The sequence below is a fragment of the Takifugu rubripes genome, chromosome 11, assembly GCF_901000725.2.
Source record: "Takifugu rubripes chromosome 11, fTakRub1.2, whole genome shotgun sequence".
NCBI classification, from domain to species: Eukaryota; Metazoa; Chordata; class Actinopteri; order Tetraodontiformes; family Tetraodontidae; genus Takifugu; species Takifugu rubripes.
In genome coordinates, this window is record NC_042295.1 from 2,820,927 (window position 1) to 2,841,335 (window position 20,409).

At 45.7% G+C, this 20,409-nt stretch overlaps 1 protein-coding gene across 4 annotated transcripts in view; it reads right to left on the minus strand.

Moving 5' to 3' along the window:
* Positions 1–20,409, minus strand: part of fat3a (FAT atypical cadherin 3a) — a 42,344-nt gene continuing 21,935 nt past the window's right edge. For 2 of the 4 annotated variants that reach the window (XM_011608209.2, XM_029843783.1), the window contains 18 exons: positions 19,729–19,882; positions 19,340–19,573; positions 17,557–17,946; positions 16,417–16,631; positions 14,841–14,978; positions 13,786–13,929; positions 13,257–13,454; positions 11,760–12,561; positions 11,377–11,511; positions 11,122–11,276; positions 10,798–11,034; positions 9,247–9,490; positions 8,338–8,491; positions 7,190–7,878; positions 6,896–7,009; positions 4,520–4,579; positions 4,077–4,112; positions 1–2,063 (listed from right to left, as the gene is read on the minus strand). In XM_011608209.2, the coding sequence (XP_011606511.2) occupies positions 1,441–2,063; positions 4,077–4,112; positions 4,520–4,579; positions 6,896–7,009; positions 7,190–7,878; positions 8,338–8,491; positions 9,247–9,490; positions 10,798–11,034; positions 11,122–11,276; positions 11,377–11,511; positions 11,760–12,561; positions 13,257–13,454; positions 13,786–13,929; positions 14,841–14,978; positions 16,417–16,631; positions 17,557–17,946; positions 19,340–19,573; positions 19,729–19,882 (4,722 nt within the window). In that variant the 3' untranslated portion in view covers positions 1–1,440. The remainder of the gene's footprint in view (positions 2,064–4,076; positions 4,113–4,519; positions 4,580–6,895; positions 7,010–7,189; positions 7,879–8,337; positions 8,492–9,246; positions 9,491–10,797; positions 11,035–11,121; positions 11,277–11,376; positions 11,512–11,759; positions 12,562–13,256; positions 13,455–13,785; positions 13,930–14,840; positions 14,979–16,416; positions 16,632–17,556; positions 17,947–19,339; positions 19,574–19,728; positions 19,883–20,409) is intronic. The other 2 variants (XM_029843786.1, XM_029843785.1) reach the window with 1 other exon arrangement.

Genomic DNA, 20,409 nt, shown 5'->3' on the forward strand with positions numbered 1-20,409 from the left:
TGGGTAAAAAAAGCCTTTATTCAAAATATGGCTAGATGATGTTCATCAGTGTGCAAAAGAGGTGGAGATCCTTAATGTATTTAGAGTCGCATGGGAAACACTTTAAAACCAGGACGTATTCCACCAGAAATACATTCAAATTCCTTTCATCACGTCAAACATTTGTGTATATTTCCGGACAGGGTTCAGTATATTTACATATGTTCAGAGAGATGTTAATGATTAAGGAAACCCGCGTTTCACAGGTGCCTCCTCATGTTTTAGAACAAAAACCAGTCGCAGTCAGATAGAAAAAATAAGCTGAGGATTATCTGCAGCTCTCATGGGACGCCTCACAAATTATAAACCATCTCCTGTGATAATGAATTACTGCTGTTCAGACTCTCTTTTAATCTTTTACATAATTTAAATATCATTTCATGTTAAATTCTGGGACTTCCGATGCAGCGTCTTTGTCTCTTGCTACAATCATCAGCTGCTAGGAAATAATGGGAATTTATCTTAAAACATTTTCTTCACTACTCTGCGCCAAATCCCAATTATAGTACTGACTATCTATGTCTGCTCTTTGTCTCTCTGAAGGATAAAGTTACAGAGACGTTACTGGAGACTTTCTTTGCTTTTCTCAGTAAAGACGATTTTTGTGCCATAAATAGGCCACAAATGGAAATATAGTCAAATCATCTCCAGGCTGTTTTTTAATTGCGCAGTGTTGCAGCACATGCCAATATTTGGGAAAGACAAATATTCTATTGACCCTTCAGGTAAAACGGGTGTTATACACACAAACCACCACCAGGGGGCGGTACTCCAAACGTGAGTTTTGAATGGCCCGGCCCGTCTCTATATACAATACAGTCAAAGGCCTGGTCAAAGATATCACACAACACTACACAGAAGAATTAACAATTTATGCATAAAAAAATACTGAATAAAATGTACTTTGAAGTCTGTTTTGTACAACTGAAAAGAAACAAACTAGCAGTATTTTTGAGTCCAGATCTGTAATAACAAGTAGTCACAATATTTCACACATTTTTTTTTCAAGTTCAGAGTGCAGCAAAATATACAAAAAATGTTTAATGGGACTGTATGAGGGGCAGGGAACCAAATAACCTTCACAAACGACCCGATATTTTTTCTTCTGTTATTCCCACGGGCCCTTCTAGCCATATTCACAAATGAACAAAACATACATATACATTTTAATCTACTTTGGATTAGTATTTTCATTTACATTCTCATCCCCATTCTTCTCATACTGCAACAATTGAACCTGGGAAGAACACTTTTGATCGCCCTGCAGAGCCAGAGAGAATCTGACGTGATCTGTAATGCTCACGGCTGACTGATCCTCTGAGTGCTTCTCTTGTCATCTGCATCACCGCTGCACCTGAACCATTACACACATCCTGTGGCCTCCCTCACCTGCTCATCCCATTACACTTTAGTCTGTTGCTCTGAATCTGTGATATAAGTCACCCCTTCGCAAAGTTCATCCATATTTTCCAAGTCTGTCTTACGTTCAGAGTGATTAAGTCTGCGAAGCGTTGACGTGTCTGAGGGTGGACGTGCACCAGCAGGTGTTTTCAGGTTTTCAGCTGCAGGGATACAGTTCTGAGCGTCCGCGTTTCCTGCTGTTGCCCCGCTCACGGAAGAGCCGGGCCCCACCTGTGCTGCGTCCTCTGGAGGTAATTGGTGTGGAGAGAGGTTTTGGCTTGGGTGTGGTCTGGTGTTCTGACACCTGTTGCTGCCAGAGCTGAGGGTGCTGTCGCTGGAGACTGAGGTTATCGGCATATAGAGCTCGGGGAAGTCCTCGTCGGTGGGCAGTGGTGGCGGCAGAGCGTCTTCGCTCAAGAACTCTTCCACGTGGGAAGAAGGGCAGTCGCTGTCAATGTCGTAGCCTCCCAGGTAGTAGTCTGACTCCAGCTCATGAGCGGTGTCTCCGGGGCAGGTGGCTGAGCCCGCTGCCCCGCTGCCCAGCCTGGCGTCGTAGCCGGGCACCTCCTCGAAGCTGGAGAGCTTGGTGCTGGGCACCCAGTCTGATATGTCCCAGTGATATGCTGGATGGGTAAAAAAAAAAAAGGCAAATTGTTAATGGGATTTTGAGATGGTAAAAATGAGTTAGAATGTTAGAGGTTAAATCAAAAAAATCTCCACAAGGTGGGGCTGTGCAGCACACAAGCCTTCAGACGGAACGGCCGTGTTGGATTCAGCGACACACAGCAAACACAGAATCTGAAGTTCACGTACACGAAAAAGGGGGAAGTTGCAGAAAAAACATATTTGCACGCGGCATGCACGATACAAACGACAGGGTCAGGGCTGGTAGAGCATGCTGAGCTTTATGAATGAGGACACGGCACAAAAAGGTGATACTCTGGAGGTTTACGGGGACAGAAGCACGTGCATGCAGCAGTTTAGGTTTCATTTACACCCTGCAGGAAAAGCTGTGTCACCAAGAGATTTCCCAAAGACGCACCTCTTCCGTGATCCAAGCACATATCACATGGTTCTCTGAGTTTGCATGTTTTATTCAGAGGTCAGGAAAGAAAATTGCTGAAACTCAAGACGCTGCAATATGCTGCTTGAGCAAAATGGGACTTAATTTCACTGCAGCTTTTTTCAGGATTTGCATAGGAAATGGGAAACGTGGTGATTCCAATGATCAGAGAAACACCACAATTGTTTTGTCATGAGGTTTAAGCCGAACAACCTGACGAAGCAAAAATTTAGACGAAATTATAGACCGAGGATGTGGGATGTCAAACAGTGACGATGCAGAACCATCATAAGCCTGGAAGTCCGTGATGTGATGGTACAATGACAGGCTTAAGTTTGTTAATGTGGCGATGCACGACAGCACGGCACCCAGACATGAATATCTGCGTGTTAAAAAAAGAAATGAAGATGAAAAAAGGGGCACAAAAATCCGTCAAAGCACTCATTTAGAGCTTGGCAAATTTGAGACGGCGAAACTCAGAAATCTTCCGCTCTTCAAAGCAGGATCGAGGAGAGTATTTAGCTGTCTCGGGTTTGAGGATCAGTTTCAATTTGTTTCCAGTGCGGTCTGAAATTTTGTATTCTCTTCTATGACATGTCGCAGACACTTGTTCATCTATAGGTCATATAGGTCATACCGGTATATATCTATATATCTATAGGTGGTTGTGGCTGACGTGCTCGCACTGTTGTAGCGATGCTCAGTGGTTCAAAGTTTACGTGGTGAATTGTTCTTGGACGAGGTGCTAAACCCCAACTGAGTACGTGCATGTGCAAACAGGACGGAATAGAAAAATTCAATTTTCCATACAAATATAACCCATGTCGGTTCCTTTTATGGACGTAGCAGGGCTGCTTTCCTGTACTTTGGCACGAACGGGATGATTATTTACTGGTTCACAACTGTTCAGCCCAGATGTTTGTTGAATAAATCATAACGCTTTATGAATGATTAACTCGTAAATGACATTTGTAGATGTTAAGATTGGCCAATTGGTGTACCTCTAAGAGGGTCTTGTCTCTCCAGTCCTTTTTCCCCTGTCTATTAAAGCCACTCCCCCTTTTCTGTCTGTGCTCCGCCCCCTTTCTGCCAGGACCACATGTGCTACTGATCCGGAACCAGTTAACGTACATTTTAAGAATTTGTTGAGTGGATCTGAATTTAAACCCTCCTTTTTTAACTGCGGATTTTGTTCAGATTGTGACAATAGATCTGTTAGGTTCTTCAGCTCAGGATACCAGGAGGACCACATCAGCGTTTCAAAACCAGCTGATCTCTCAGCATTCTCATCACGAGACTCCGACGACAGCAAAAATATCAGCCTTGAAATTCGCGTAGCAACTTCTGACGACCTCTGCGGTTAGAATAGAGGCTAGAGAATTCGGAGACAATCTCAACTACGGCCTCATAAGAGCCCACCGCTGTAAAATGATTCCTGATGAGATCGTGGTCGTGTCCCCGCCCGTTTTCAATGGTTGATATTTTCACTGGTTGCTTCCCACACTCATGAGACACAGAGCTACACACAGATGTACACAAACGGGTAAGCGTGTACACGAGTCAGGCAAATCACCTTTGTTGTAGATTGACTCATGGTCCAAAACAGACACTGTCAGATGGAAAAAGACGTAAATGCAGAGGCGTTTATCACCGATGATGAGTTAATATCATCACAACATGTAGACATACAGAAGAGGAAAAAGATAGAGGCTCAATTAAGATGATGAAAACCACCGGTTTGTATATATAGATAAACTAGTGTAAAGTTTACAAATGAGTCCGGCTAATGTAAAATATCATGTAAAATGTTTTTTTACATTTTATTGAACAGTATAAAACTATTTTTAATTAAAAAGAGCATGAAGACTACGGTCAGTATAATATATGAAACTGCCTAAACAATTAAGTTTACATAATGTCAATACAGTGTGTACAGCGTGACAGTTTGGGTGTGTCATATGTTGGAAATAACACACCGACAACATAAAAGAGGAAAAAGTGGATGAAAGAGAATACCTTCACTTTCAATTGTGTCAACTGCATCATTGACCAGTCGAATGACCGTCACTATGGAGGCTTGCGAAAGGGAGAAAGTAAGAGATGAGTTTTTAAATACTTGTGTGTTATGAACCTTAAATCTGACACGTATGACATAACTTAAATGATGTGCTGTCTTTTATATTGTGAGAAAGGCAACCACTATGATCTAGCAGAACCTTTAGTCCATCTCTGAATCATCATCTTGGTCAGAACGGCACAGAACTGAATTATTCCACGATTGCTGCGTGTGACTGGATACTTCAGTCTATATATGGAAACTCAGAATTTATATTTTTACTGTACATTTTGCAAAGGCGGTCCATCTAACTGTAATTGCTGCCCGATGTGTGATTTGCATGTGCGATTATTCAACGAAATCCCCTCATATCAACTATCTAAAGGGTGGGAAACTCCAGTCCTTGAGAACAGATTCAAGCCGGGCTTTTTATCCTAGTTAGACAACACTTCCACCTGGGGCTCCACTTCCCTTGGTGACGGCAGATTTTACCAGGTAGGACACAAAACCCGGCATGAATGCGGCCTCGAGGACTGGAGTCGCCTCCGTTGAGGATTATTCAAAGATAAACAGCAAATCTGCTGAGTAAGCGTAACAACAGAGAAAAACTGATTTTGCCAAGTCAAAGAGTGTGGGATTGTTGTCATTAGTGTCTCACTGTGGACAGAGATGATGAAAAGAAAAACATGTTAACTTGGTGGATGCAGATAACGGACGTTGCCCATAGCAGATCTCTATGAATCCCCAATATCATTAGCAGACCATGCATCCATTATTAGCAGCGAACAGGCTCATGGTGGGCGCTGGAGGCTAGCTCAGAGGCAACAATACTCCAGGACACACTGAGCCCTGGTGGCTAGCTTCCATCCACCTGTGACACGTGCAACTCCAGTCTGGAGAACCCCAGCTGGGGTCACCCGTGACAACGCGATGAACAACAGATTGTAATTACAAGGCAAAAGGTGAGTAGCAGTGAGGTCATCAAGTGTCCCGATTAGGGACGTTCAATACCACTACGAATACTCACTCTTGAGTACCAATACTCAACTGCGGTACTTAGAAATAAGGCTGGTATCAGGTATGGTATCGGTACTCATTTATCCCTAGTGATGAAGGAACAGAGGAAAGAAGAGGCCTTCAGCACTAACACCTGTCTCCAGATTCCCTTTCATTTAACGTTAGCATACAAGATCACAATTACAGCATAACGCTGTAAAACTACCTGAGATTGTTGTACACCCGTACTGGGATTTGTTGGCCAGCAGGCGAAAAAGGGACGTTCTGTTAATGTTAATAACTGACAGATGATGACAGGATCTGAGCACCGACCTTTCAAAATACAGAAATAGAAAAAGCCAAAAGAGCGGCAACAGGACCTATAAAACCCCAGATGATGGTGGTCATGGCTTCAAATATTTAATTTTAAGATAAGTGAAGCTGAATTTCTCTATCCGTAATGACATTTGAAGGACAGGAAATACTTTGGGAAGCTACACTTTTCAGAAGTTCATGGTTTGCTGCTGGATCTGTCACAGAATTTGAACTGATCTTCATCATACTGACAAACAGAAGGTGCCCTCATGTCTTTTTTGAACTCAATTATCCAACATCAAAATAAGTAAGTGGCCCCTTGGGCTGGTTACAGCCGATCCTTTGGCAGCAGAAACCTCAATCAGGGCGTCCTGTAGCTGTGGATCAGAGCTTCAGCTCCCTCCTGCAGGCAAAACTGCTGGAGCTCAGTAGCATCTCTGCTGGGTTGAGGTCACCCATCCACCCATTCCACCATCTGTCCATTCACGCACCCGTCCATCATCATCCATCTGTTCATCAGTCCATCATCCATCCGCTCATCCATCCATCTTCTGCCCTGTTTGTCTCCTTGGTGGTGTTTAACGAGTCCTGCAGCCTCAAGAACGCAGACGTCAGCCGGTTCCACTGACGCCTTCACATCTTTGCCTGCCACTGTTGTCCACTTGGGGCCACTTTGTCTGGGAGGGGGTTCTTCTTTGTAGAGAGCCTCCATTTTACCATAATGCACCTCCTGGAACTGTGGACTGGGGAACTCTAATTACCTTTTTTGGTTGCTAACTCGGGGGTTCAGTTACTTTTTCTCCTCACACCTCTGTGAGGTTGTTGTCAAAGGCATGACAGACCTAAACATATATACATATATGTTTTTTTATCAACACCCTCAGATGATAGTCAGATCATATTTTGTGATAAATTAAAGCAGGAAACCATGAAATTCCAAAAGGTTCACGTATTTTTCTTTGTACAGCCAGAAAAGCTCTGAATTTGGCACATTTAGAGAATCTTCCTCTGGATATGAATCTTACCATTGTCGTCGCAGGAATCGGACTGATAGGAGTTGAGGGATTGGACCTCGGAGTTGCTGTCCTTGTTGCTCCCAGAATAACATATCACTTCATCTGCCGTGTCAGCAGTCTTGTCTGTGGGAAAGAAGGTTAAAAAAACACTTTAAAATGCTTTCAATTGACAGAATGCGACCCATAGACACAAGCGGCATATTATGCTGTCAAACACAAGGCCTGATTAAAACTATTGTCTTTATTCTGTAACTGTAAAGTTCAACAATACTCAAATATTAACAATGTGAAACAAACACTCACCCTCATCATTGTCCCAGGTGCTCTTGCATATGGATTCGCAGTCTGATTGACAGGACAATACCGAAGACAGGCTAGGGGGCACACACACCACCACCCCCCTCTTGATGGTTCCTGACCCACTCCGTGGCGACTCCGGGTGGAAGGTGCTCATCTCGGTATGCTCCACCACGCACCTGTCGCTCTTTTCCAGCGTACACCTGGGGTCTCTTTGGAAACAGGGCGTGTAGGGCAAAGGTCTAACTGGGACCTGTGGAGGTCCCACCATGGCTGGACCCAGTCCTGTCTCGGTGTACAGGTTGAAAGGGTCCCCTGGGGTGCAGTTTAGGAACTGAAACTGAATCCCGTTGGCCTTATTGAGCAGTGCGGCAGTGGCGGGATCTTGAACTAAAGAAAGGTTGTTCCGAGAGTAGTTTTTCTGGAAAACCGTTTTGCGAAAAGCAACGAACAGTACGATGAGGGTGATGATGATGAAAACCACCAGCGCGATGCCGATCAGCTCCTCTTTGTTGATCACGGCGCTTCCTGCCCGCATGTCCGGGACGAAAACGCCCCGCAGACTGCAGCGCTGGCCCACGAACCCCGCGGTGCAGTTACAGTAGAAGGAGCCGTGAGTGTTCACGCACACGCCGCCGTTCTCACACTCGCTCCGTGGTTTCGCGGTGTCACATTCGTTTATGTCTTCCCCGCAACTACGGGACGGGAGGAAAAGGTTACGGCGGAGAGGCTGGTGTCGAGTTATAATGCATGAAAACCATTTTGACAGCACAATTGTGAGTTCCTCTTTTCAAAAGGTTCTTCTTTTTAAAGAGTTTGCGTCAAAGTTCATCTTTTATTGCGCAACTATCCTCACTGCTCTTCAAAACAACACAATCGAGCTATGGTGAGAATTTCAGACTGAGCTAAACGACAATTTATTTGAAACTGAATCACTTACACCACTTCTTTTTATCAAAAGTGTGAAAAAAGAGAACGTAAAGCAAGAGAATTGGGAGAAAATTATCATCTCACTAGTCTGTGACTGCCCCCCAACACAAAAATCCACCTCAAACTGCCTAACATCTCTTGCTGCATTTTTATTCTGAAATAAATCTGAATAGATCTCATTGCAAAAATGGGATTTTGGGACGACTGTTGTGTGCGAGACTCACGTCAGGCCCTTGAAGCCTCGCCTGCAGCTGCAGAAGAACGCGTTGCCGATAGACTTGCACGCGCCGCCATTTTGACAGGGGCTGGGGACGCATGCCGTTACCTCCGTCTCGCAGTAGGCGCCGGTGAACTGGGGACCACAGCTGCACGCAAATCCTGGCAAGCAGGGCAGAAAGGTGACAATCAGGCTGGTTTATTCTTCAGAGCAGCCAGGAAACATTCCTGACCAAATGAAAATTTCAGCTGTTTTTACAATCTAATAAAGACGATTATTTGTGTTTTGCTTGGTTTGAGACAAACTGGGATTTTAGGTTTGAGAGGATCCATTTAAAGCTCTCAGATCCTCCAACCACACACAGGTTAGCGGTTCCTCTGCTGTTTTGGTGTGTCTGTACGTCGACTCCTCTCTCTGTTACAGGAGACAGTCTAAGACTTCATGGTGTTTTGTCTCCAGGAAATCTTTGTCTGTCTGTGCTTGAATCCTTTAATGCTTAGATTTCATCGGTTTAACATAAACTGGTCTGTATTTACCAGTATGATGTAACTGAGGTTCTATCGTGAACAGGATCAGGACAGTCCAACTTCACTGGGCTGCAATATTTGCCATGAAACCCAGGATAAGTGTGCCGATTCTGTGACTTTTAGAATGTTAATCAAGTGAATTATAATCTTTTTCAGGAAATTTTTACTTTATCCTTTGCACTCTATCTTTTGCAAAATGATGCTGTTAAATAGAGTTTTGTCACCCCATTTAGAACCTCTCATTCAATATGGCTCTTTGAGACCCATAAATGAACAATATCAACCACAACATGCCCACAAAGCCAAAACTCTGATCAGAAGGTCATCGTCATTAAACTGTGGGTATTTTGAGATTGGGCCGAGCCAGATTTGCCTTTGCTACCACTCACCGCCAGAGGGATGACTTGTACAAGTAGCTCCGTTCTGACACGGCTGCTGCAGGCAAACGTCAGGATAAAGGACGCATCCCAGCTTAATCTCCGTCAGGCCCACCACTTCTGCGTAGTGCGAGCGTTTGTTATGCAGCGGAAGTTCGTTGTTGTTGATTATCACGGAGTCCAGACATCCCTGGAAACCTTCAAGAACTTGTGGGTCCTTCTGGGCGTCCAGGAGATCGTGCGATTTCGACTGCACCTGATGGATGAAATATAAAAGAATTACACACAAATACACGTTGTCTGGCAAAGAATTCTGTTCTGTTTTTTTAAATAACAAATTCTCTTAAAGTTGAACAAGCAAATTGGTAAATACGTGGGGACATAAAGCAAAGTGTTACAAATGTGTTTCCTTAACAGTGCCCGACATCACGCATTTTCACAGATCCATCTGTTTCCATCCTCAAATCTTAAATGTTCGAGAGGTTTCTCAAAAATCCAGCTTTCCTGCTTCCCTGAAACATTCATTCACCCCCCCCCACCTCTCCAGTTCTCCCGGGATGTGATCCAGCTCAGCTCATCATGTTGGAGGTCGATATGTCAGACCGGGGGAGCGAGGGCGGCATGACCTCAGACAATAAAGTTAATCCTTTTCTCTTTTTGACCTCACCAGCTTTTGGTGGGTCACATACTGTAGTTTTCATTTAATATCGTCTGTCTCGCTGCCATGAATCAAGAACAACTAAACTAGAACTAGAACTTAATCTGCACTGGGCTCCTCTTGACAACCATCTGCATTTCTCCAGCATCTTCCTGTGTTACAAGAACCTCGCCTTTGTGGTGGTTTCCACCCCCCACCCCCCACCCCCCGCTGTGAAGGAAACATTGTCACTGTGATTCTACTTGACAGAGTCTCTAAGATGGGACAACAACCCCTGTCCCCTGCAGCAGAGCGGTTCCTCCACACCCCCTCCACACCACAGCAGGAGGATCCAAGCTCCTCCAGCCCCATTAATCCTTTCGCTGTGAGGCAAATGCAGCCCCCACCATTCCTCGCCAGCAAGGTAAAGCCTCCCGCTAGACTCCTCTGTGCACCACTTCACTCATGCTTTGGTTTTTTACTGACAACAACCTACGGGTTGTTGATCACAGAGGCTGTGGTTCACCACGTCTCCAAGAGCGGGAGAGCTACTGTGGGGGGGGGGGAGGGGTCTCCCCTCTAAACCTAAATCAGTATCATCAAACTCAGACAGAGCTCTACTTACACTGACAATAACACGACAAGACATCATGTCAGATGCTCCCGATGCTGACTGTTGGGAGCAAATGTGCTAAAATAAAGGTTTTTAAGAGTTCACACCTTTTCTCTGATTATTACTATCCAATAGAAAGACAATTTCTCAGACTCACCCCTCTTTAAATTAAACAAAGGAAAAATCCATCTGACCCTGGGTAGAAAGGATCCAGATCTACTTTATGAAATTACCGGATCAATCAGGTTATTCCTATCATGAACTAGATGAAGCAATGTGATAATTTGCTCTTCCCCTTCCCTTTCAAACTTACCAGCGCTCCAAAGTAGATGGTTATGCCTGCAGCAAGAGAGTGTATGAACGGTGGCCCGCGGCTTCCTTCAGCGTAGCGGTTATCCAGCGTCAGGCTGCTGAAGTTGCGATTCAGCTCCAGTGTCACGGTGTGCCAGCTGCCGTCATTGATTTGACTGCCAGAGATACCCATCATGCCAGGACTGCTGCCACCTCCAAGGTCACTTGCAAGCTGGAACCACAGCTTCCCCTCTGCCAGCTGCTTGCATGCACACATGTGGACGCACAGTTAAACCAAGGCCATTATCAACACACTAAACCCCAGTGTGACGGCATGTGCGCCCACCTTGAGGACCATGCAGGGTTCCGTTTTTGTGAACATGATGACTCCTTGGCTCTGCAGGGTCCTGACTCTTAAACTGACTTTCATCTCCGACTGCAGCAAGTCATACAGCCTGTACTTGATGTAGCTATTGCCCGAGAAACTCAGAGATGAGTGGCCTGCAACCAAACAGGAGACAGATTGGTGTCTGAATAGGATGAGGTCGCAACAATCGAGAAATATTTGAATTCTTCCAAGCCAACAAACACGTGTTCTGACCTGTACACTGTCCGTGTTTTCCCGGAGCGCACTGGCAGGCATAGTGCCCCCTGGTGGCCGTGTTAGACACACACTGCATGTCATCTGGGCATGGATGGTCTCTGCATTGTTCTGATACGACGGCACAGCTGGCATCTGAGCAGAGACGGTCACATTACAATTTTTTTTAAATTGATGACTGCATAATTATACTTTAGACTTGAATGGATCTAAGTTATATTAACTGTTACGATGCCAAAACACAAAAGGGTAAATCCATTATTGACATGGATTAACACACAAAACATGCAACTCTGTTACTGCATCCATCTGCCTCACACAGGTGGACACTTCAGACCAAACACAGGAAGTGGAATTCCGGGGCAGAAGCGGAACGCACTCACCACTGCACGTGCAGCGAGAGGACCGGTGGAAGTGTGGCGAGACGAAGCTGGTCCTTTGAGCGCTGTAAGTGGTCAGGTTGTGCGAATTGAGGACGATGTTCTGTTCACACTGCGCTCCGTGACACTCCAGCCCGGAGCAGTTCTTATCCAAGATGGCCGACACTCTGAGGAGCTCCTCCAGCTGTCGCCGGGACGCGCTGAGCTTCTGGGTGACATAGGCCGCCTTGTAGTACTCCTCTTTAGCGGCTTCCACGGCAACGAGCATGTCCAGCTGTTGCGTGCCGCCAACGGGCTGCAGGCTGAGCAGGCGCACCGAGTCCTGCCGTTGGGACGAAGCAATCTGGTGCAGCACCTTCAGCACGCTCTTCAGGTGAAACTCCACAAAGTCGTGCGGCGTCACGCTTTCAAAGCGCACGGTCACCGCCTCCTGCAGCATCTCCGGCGTTGCCTGGACGACGTGGATGCTCACTGGCGCGGACACGACGAAGCGGCCGTCGCTCACGCTGGCGTTGAGGAGGTACCTGCCAGCGTCTAAACCTCCCAAGGCGATGATTTTACCATCCCGGGGACTGATCTTGAAGAGGCCGCGCTGGGCCGCCGAAGCGTGGCCGAAGGTCAGCGCATCGTAAGGATCGGTGTCGGTGGCGTGCAGCTGACCAATGACGCCGCCGGGAAACTCGTCCTCCATTGTGACGATGTGGATTTCCAGAGGCGACGCCACCGGCCGATGGAGGCTTTCCTCGATCACTCGGACAGTTAGCACAGAGGACGAGGACAGGGACGGCCTCCCCGAGTCTGTCACCTGTAAGGAGAACAGGCACAAAAACAGAAGAAAATTCAAAGTACAAGGGAGCTAAAAATTCTGACTTGTGTTTGCTGGTCACTATGGCGACCAGTCAGCCTGTTCACACCACAAACATGCTGGTATCCAGTGCTTCTTCTTACACTTCTTGAGATGAACAGATTAGTCTAAACCAGGGGTGGGCAAACATTTTGATTCGTGGGCCACAATGGGCTCTAACATTTGACAAAGGGGCCGGACCAGGAGCAGATGGATGGATGGAGTGCTTTGGTAACCTCATTGGAGGAAAAATACACATCTTGGGATATGGAGAAAACATGTGCTTTAATTTCAAATGAAAATGAAGAGAAGCATTACAACAAAATATCTGACTTTGGAATGAGTCTTAAAACACTTAAAATCAAATGAATAAAATGTGCCTTTTTAAAAAAAATTAATAACCATTTCTATTTTAAAGCACTGAAAGTTCTGTTATCCTTCAGGATATCACCATCACTCTCCTCCTGACTGTCTTTTTTCTAGTGGGAAAACACCAGAATTGCAGTGAAAATTTAACATTAACAAGGTTTATTCATTTAATTTTTCAAGTTTGGCGGGCCGGATTAAAACGTTTAACGGGCCGCATGTGGCCCCCGGGCCTTAGTTTGCCCATGCCTGGTCTAAACAGTATTCATTTCACTGAAGAGTAAGTTTACCTGTATCTGTAGAACATATTCAGTAGCCAGGTCCCTCCTGAAGACCTGGTTGGCCACCAGGGTTCCATCTCTTTCCAGCACAAACTCTTTTCCATCATTTCCTGACAGGATGCGGAAGTCAAAGGGCGGGCCATTGTTGGAGGAGTCGTGATCCGTGATGGAAAACTGCAGGATGCTGGTACCAATTGGCTTGTTTTCCTGGGAAATAGTGAGGCCATATACAGTATATTTGATCATTTACCCAAAGGTTTTACAAACAGCAGGTACTGGGAGATGCTTGTTTTATCGACTTTTGAATTAGCTTCTAAATGCTAACAGCTGTTTTCACCTCCTGCTTCTGGGTCGTGTAGGTTACCGCTGTTGAAGCATGTTTGTGGTAAAAGGGTTCAAGACTCAAATTTGCTTTGGGAGATTAAAAAGATTTGTGCAACATATGTGTGCAATAAGCCAATTTTACAGGTTAAGAAACCCTGTGATGCTGTGTCTCAGGTCATTTGAGGCGTGAGCTTTAGCTTCAGTTAAACTTTACCTGGATGACAACAGTGAAATCATCCAGGGCGAAGAAGGGAGCGTTGTCATTGATGTCGGAGAGATCTATGTTGACCACGGTGGTGGAGGACAAGGGTGGAATTCCAGTATCGCAAGCACTGATTGCTAAGGAGTAGCTGGGAACCTGGAGGACACACACACACACACGTAAATAACGTGATGGTTTAATATTCAGGAGACCACCGTAAGCACATCTCAAATCCTCTGGTCTGTTTGTGCACAGCCGCTCCAGAAGTCCAATTGAAAGGATGTGTTTAGTTCCAATTCCTTTCCAACATTGTGCCAGTTCATCTGTATTAAAAATAGATCCTACGGACGATATCGCCCAGATTACATGGAATCTGAAATAAGTCGAATGAATAATTCTCTAATTTACCGGCTGAAATGTGAAGGAATTGCTTATCTGAGGCGGCTTCAGGTGTTTTTGAGTGATTTATATACTTGATAACTATTCATTTCTCCTGAAGCCCTCTCACTAATTATACATGATGTGATAATTATTTGCCACTGAGTCAGAGCAAGGAAGGAACAGTGGTGAAGCATCACCAGGGTCACGAGGGACAAAAGTCCCCAGTTGGACAGGATGTGCTGGACGAGCCTGATCCATTGAGGATTTGGACCATTTTGTGTTTTCTTGTTGTTGTTTTTTCTTCTGCGGTGTTTTCTATAATCCAGCTATGTGCAACTTTCCAGTTAAACATGTTGTGTTTTACATTTAATTCCGCTTCCTACTATATTTGGGAAGATCTCCCCTCTTGGGAAATCCGGACAGATTGTTTTACTACTCTAAACCCAAAGTACAGCACCAATGATGGGTTATTTACTGCAGTAAATGTGGAGAATTATTCTGTTCTTAGTCTTATTTATTTCCTTTTTAAACTTTATTCTTTTTAAGTGCTTATTGGCACATACTGTTACATTTGTTTCCATTATACCATCATATACAATACTAATATATTCATATACCACCAAGAATATTTAGCTCAACTAATTCTTCTCATTGTTTTCTCCAATTAATTCATCTAAATTACTTACCGACTCACGATCCAGTTCCTTGTTGACTCTGATGATTCCACTTGTTGGGTCAATGGAGAACTGGTTGCCTTGGTTACCAGCAATTATAGTGTATAAGACATCTCCATTTGGTTTGCTGTCAACATCCTCTGCTACTACCTGCAAACAGTAACAGTCCAAATTATTCCGTATCCTCAACCATTCTGGAACGTGCACGCGTTTCTCATTGTTGCGGACAATCCCAGAATGTTGCAGAGGCTGCAGTGTTTTGAGCGCGGCTGCATGCTGAGGAAATCGCCCGTTAGAGGGACTCGTCCATCAGCACAGCAATGATTCAGTCATGCACGACTGACGGGGGCAGAAGCTGAGGCAGCGAAAACACAAGTGAGTGTCCAGGAGGTCAAGAGGAGAGTCAGGGGTCAGCTGAGCTAATAGGGGAGAGTCAGGGGTCAGCTGGCCCCTGATGGGAGAGAGTGGAGTGAGCGTGTCTGTGATCTCTGGTGCACAGGGATCCACTGGCCAGCCAGTGTCCCAGAAATTCAACACATTTTTCAAGTTCAGATGATTAATCAGGAATTTAAAGCACCAATAGAGCTTATTCAAGAAAAAAGTACATCATGCAGCAGTCTGCTCATTAGCACTAACTAACGCCTATGCGTCCATCTTCTAGTCCCTGTTCTGCACCACCACCCATCTCCATCCACTCTGCTCTCCACGTGTACCTCCATCAGCAGCAGAGTGGTTGTCGAGCTCAGGAAAAGCCTTTTAGGGGGCAGAAATCTCACCTCTCCAAGCACTCCCCCCAATCCTCCTTATCTACCCTTGAAAATGAAGTTCCACATATGGTTTTTTTTGTTAAATATTCCTCCCTGATCAATAAATGTGTTAATCACAACCCAAGCGCATCGTTTGACCTCTGATATCCTTCACTCACAGTTCAGCTCTGACAAAAAAGCCCTGAGTTCTCACTTTCCTCACAGCTTAAGAACCCATTTATGACAAAAACTGCTGCCCCTCTCAAAGTTCTTTGTCCTCAAACTTTTGTCCATTATGCCGAAATAACTTTTTTAAAAATGAGACGAAACTTAGAAAAGGCGGCCATCGTAAACATTGATTAGCCGAATGTGTGCGTAGTAATTAGAGATGGGGGGGGTTGAGTTGTTATATTGGAGTTTCCTTTCATTGCTTGTGCATCTGCAGTGATTTGTTCCGTGAACTGTGTCAGTCAGGACATGATATGTACCAGTAATGAACGTCATTAAAGAAACGTGAAAGCAAAGAAGGCGGAAAGGTTTAAATACCGCAACAGCGAGATATCCGGCTTTATTTCCTACTTTCAGGCACGGCTGCTTGAAACATCCAACCGTTTGGAGGATCTGTCTGAAAGCTTATTTTGTAAGGTTGCTCCTGCTAAATCCCTGACTACAAATGCAGTTGTCGTTAAAGGAAGGCAATTAGAGCCTCGCTGCCTCCGTCAAGCCGAGAAACCAGCGAACCCTAGAGTATAACTACAAAAACAGTGGAAAATACTTCCCTGAATATTGAAATGACTGAGAAACAAAAAGAAAAACGGGTTGAACTCTGACCCCAAACATACCTGGATGACTGAGTCTCCCATGGCAGCATCTTCTGACACCACCGCAGTGTAGAGCTGACAGCTGAACACGGGGGCATTGTCGTTCACATCCGTTATGTTTATATTCACCGTGGTGATGGCGCTGAGGGGGGGCGTGCCTCCATCGCGAGCCTCCACCGTCAGAAAGTAGTCTCTGCAGGTCTCATAGTCTAGAGGCTGGGAAACTAATATGGCACCTGGGAAGGATGAGTGGGAGGAACCAGGAAAGAAAGAAGAATTTATATGAAACTGTCTGTGGGGGGGTGCAACAGTACAAGGACTCGTATAAAATGTGTCAATTAAAATTCAGTCAAAGGGTTCTGGTGAGAGAGATTAGAGTGTTACTCTAACTGTGAAGGAATATTTGGACAGCGACACAACTTTGATGACTCTTACTCTAAATACCACCAGACTGGATCTGAGGGGAAACAACTGTGATGCCCCCAAAGGACGAGATATCTTAAGATCTGAGCTCTGGTATAGCGGAGACCAAGCTATCAGACGTTAATTAGCCTGTTAGGGTGACGGCTTGTTTAAATTCATCATTAGAATCTGCTCCTAGGGTTGATAAAAGACCACCGTTCGACTCCAGGATGAATCTGGAGTTGTGGCTCACAGTTCAACAGTTCAGCTACACGTGCTCAGTGCTCGTCACGGAAGAATCATCAGAGGGAAACATCTCCACCACAATATTCAGCATCAGACATTTGCACGAAGAACATCTCGACAAGCCTGATGCAGCGAAAACAAGTCTTGTAGACTATTTAAGAGTAATTTATGGGAAGGGAGGAACAGATTCAATCAATCCAACAAATTCTGGAGGCACACAAAGAAGATGGCTTCTACAGGTGGATGAGTACCCTAAACCAGGAGTGCCCAAATCCAGTCCTTGAGGTCCGCAGTCCAGCCAGGTTTTTTGTTCTACCAGGCACCTGTGTACATCTACCTGGTAGGTTGGAAAACCCACAAGGATTGGATTTGGGCACCCCGTCTGAATCACCAAGGGGTGCAAGCACACGGTCCTCGTTGGAACGCCAAATGTATAGATGAAGATTATACACATATATGCCTGCAAGGCTCAACACGGTACAAATGTAGCAGATATCTGATCGGCCGACTCACCGGTCCGGGGCTGAATGTGGAACTTCCCGTGTTCGTTGCCTGACCGGATGCTGTAAGTGATCTCAGCGTTAGTCCCAATGTCCTTGCTGGCTGCGTGGACTCTCAGCACCTCCGTTCCCAGTCCAACGTCCTCTTTCACTGTCACCAGCTGATCGCGGTGCTCGAAAACAGGCGGATTGTCATTGATGTCCAGTATTGTGACGGTGAGGTTGGCGAAAGAGGACAGCCGCGTCGGCGCGCCCCAGTCGGTCGCTCTGACTGTCACCCGGTAAGTTGATTGGACTTCCCGATCCAGAAAGCGTTCCAAAACCAGGATACCTGAGGTTTTATCGATAGAGAAGGAACGTCCGGCATCGTCAACGAGAGAATACGTCACTATGCGGCCAGGTCCTGCAATAAAGCAGAGCAGCGTCACAAAAATGAAGATTCGGGTCCAGTCTGCTCACCAACGGTGGGTTAGGATTTGCTGAGGTGGCAGAAAATCTGACATTAATACATACCGTATTTTCACGACTATAAGGCGCACCTAAAACACTGAGATTTTCTCAAAAATAGACGGTGCGCCTTATAATATGGAGCGCCTTGTGTGTGGACTGAGTTCCAAAATCTGCTGTGCGCCTTTGGTGGGTGCACTACGGTAAACGCTCCGCCAATCGAGTCAATTAGCGGCACACCTACGCATAAGGATCCCCTAAAATGGCGCCGGTCAAGCGAGACCTGTATGAATGAGGCTTACTTTAAACTACAGGCCATCGAATATGCGGCTGAAAATGGCAATCGAGCAATCTTAGTGTTTTCGCTTTATGAGGAGGCGGCATCTCTCCATACGCGCAAGGACAACTGTTGCGCGGCCATCTTCCTTAACCCTAACCCTAACCAGGAGAGGGTGGCCATCTTCCCTAACCCTAACCCTAACCAGGAGAGGGTGGCCATCTTCCCTAACCCTAACCCTAACCAGGAGAGGGTGGCCATCTTCCCTAACCCTAACCAGGAGAGGGCGGCCATCTTCCCTAACCCTAACCAGGAGAGGGTGGCCATCTTCCCTAACCCTAACCCTAACCCTAACCCTAACCAGGAGAGGGCGGCCATCTTCCCTAACCCTAACCCTAACCAGGAGAGGGCGGCCATCTTCCCTAACCCTAACCCTAACCAGGAGAGGGCGGCCATCTTCCCTAACCCTAACCCTAACCAGGAGAGGGTGGCCATCTTCCCTAACCCTAACCCTAACCAGGAGAGGGCGGCCATCTTCCCTAACCCTAACCCTAACCAGGAGAGGGCGGCCATCTTCCGCACCTACTGCCGCGACAAGATAACCGGCCACATCTATGAGGCAGCGGCGGGCAAGTTATGCCACCATATGCGGGTGGATTGTAGACGCATGGGCTATGATACCGTCTTCATGTATTGTAAGAGCTTTCACAAAATCAACGCTGAACCGGAACCGGTCGGTGAGTCCGATTCAGATGATGAAGAAGAGGAATTCGGGATGTTGGACATAGAAATAGTGCAGCTGTTTAATTCAGATACAGAAGATGAAAACTTTGATGGTTTTGTCGCGGAAGTATGAATATTTTGTTCAATAAATGTGTTGAAACTCACTGTTTTACTTCCGTTGTCATTTTTTACTGTATGTTTCAGCATGCGGCTAATAATACGGTGCACCTTATGTATGTTTTAAATACAGATATAGCACCCATAACTGAGACTGCCCCTTTTAATACAGTGTGCCTTATGGTAGTGAAAATATGGTAATAAAAGTGACTCGTCAGCGAAGTTGAGTTACCCTCATCGGGGTCTATGGCCGGAACGCGGGTCAGCAGAGCCTTGGGGACGGTGTCTTCATAAATGCTTGTTGAGAATTGCGACTGGGTGAACATCGGAGGGTTGTCATTCACGTCAGTCACTTTGATCCTCACTTCAGCGCGACACCACCGCCCGCCGCCATCAGTCGCCTGAGCCAGCAGCCTGTAGCTGTCAGTCAGCTCCCGGTCCAGAATCACAGATGTCTTGATTTCACCTGGACGACACGACGGCTCAGGTGTTGCATTTTCTCAGCTATTATTCATGAAATTATCACGCCTACTAGGGATTTGGGGAGCTTTTCTTGTTTTACATGTGCACTGTAGCATTATCATTTCAATTATTTAATTATCATGACAACATTATCCAAACCTGTATCGGGATCGATGCGGAAGTCGTGGGACCCCAGGCCGTGTAGGGAATATTGGACCCAGGCATTGACACCTAGATCTGCATCTGTAGCTCCAACTCTCAACACGACACTGTGGACCGAGAGATCCTCGGGAACTGAGGCCGCGTACACAGCCTGGGCAGAAAAGGAAGGAAAGGAAGAAAGGTTGAAGTTAACTGCCATCAATTCCACTGAAGGAAAGCTGAGAACCCTAATAAATGAGGAGAGATGAGGACAATCTTCCTGAAAGGCAACCACAGCGATCACCACAGTTCCGTCACACTGCCCTAAATATAATAAATTGATACATTCAGGCAAAATGCTGAAGCCGTGACAATTATCTTAGCTGCATTTAGCTTCATTAAGTTGTTAAGCCAATGCCTGCTAACCTGACCCCAAAGCTCACAGTAATTAACTGGGGTAAAAAAAAAATCTATTTTATGACATAACTTTCATGAAAACAGCAGTTAATAAGCAAATAAATAAATAAATCTGTCTAATGATGGTAAAATTGTGTATTTTTCCTGTGCACAGGCAGAAACACCCAATCAGTTAATTTGGTACAGAAAAAAACCTGCACACACACACACACACACACTTGTTCTTATATCTTTGCAAGGACATCTATTGCATTCCCCAGCCCCTTACTTTAACCATCCAAA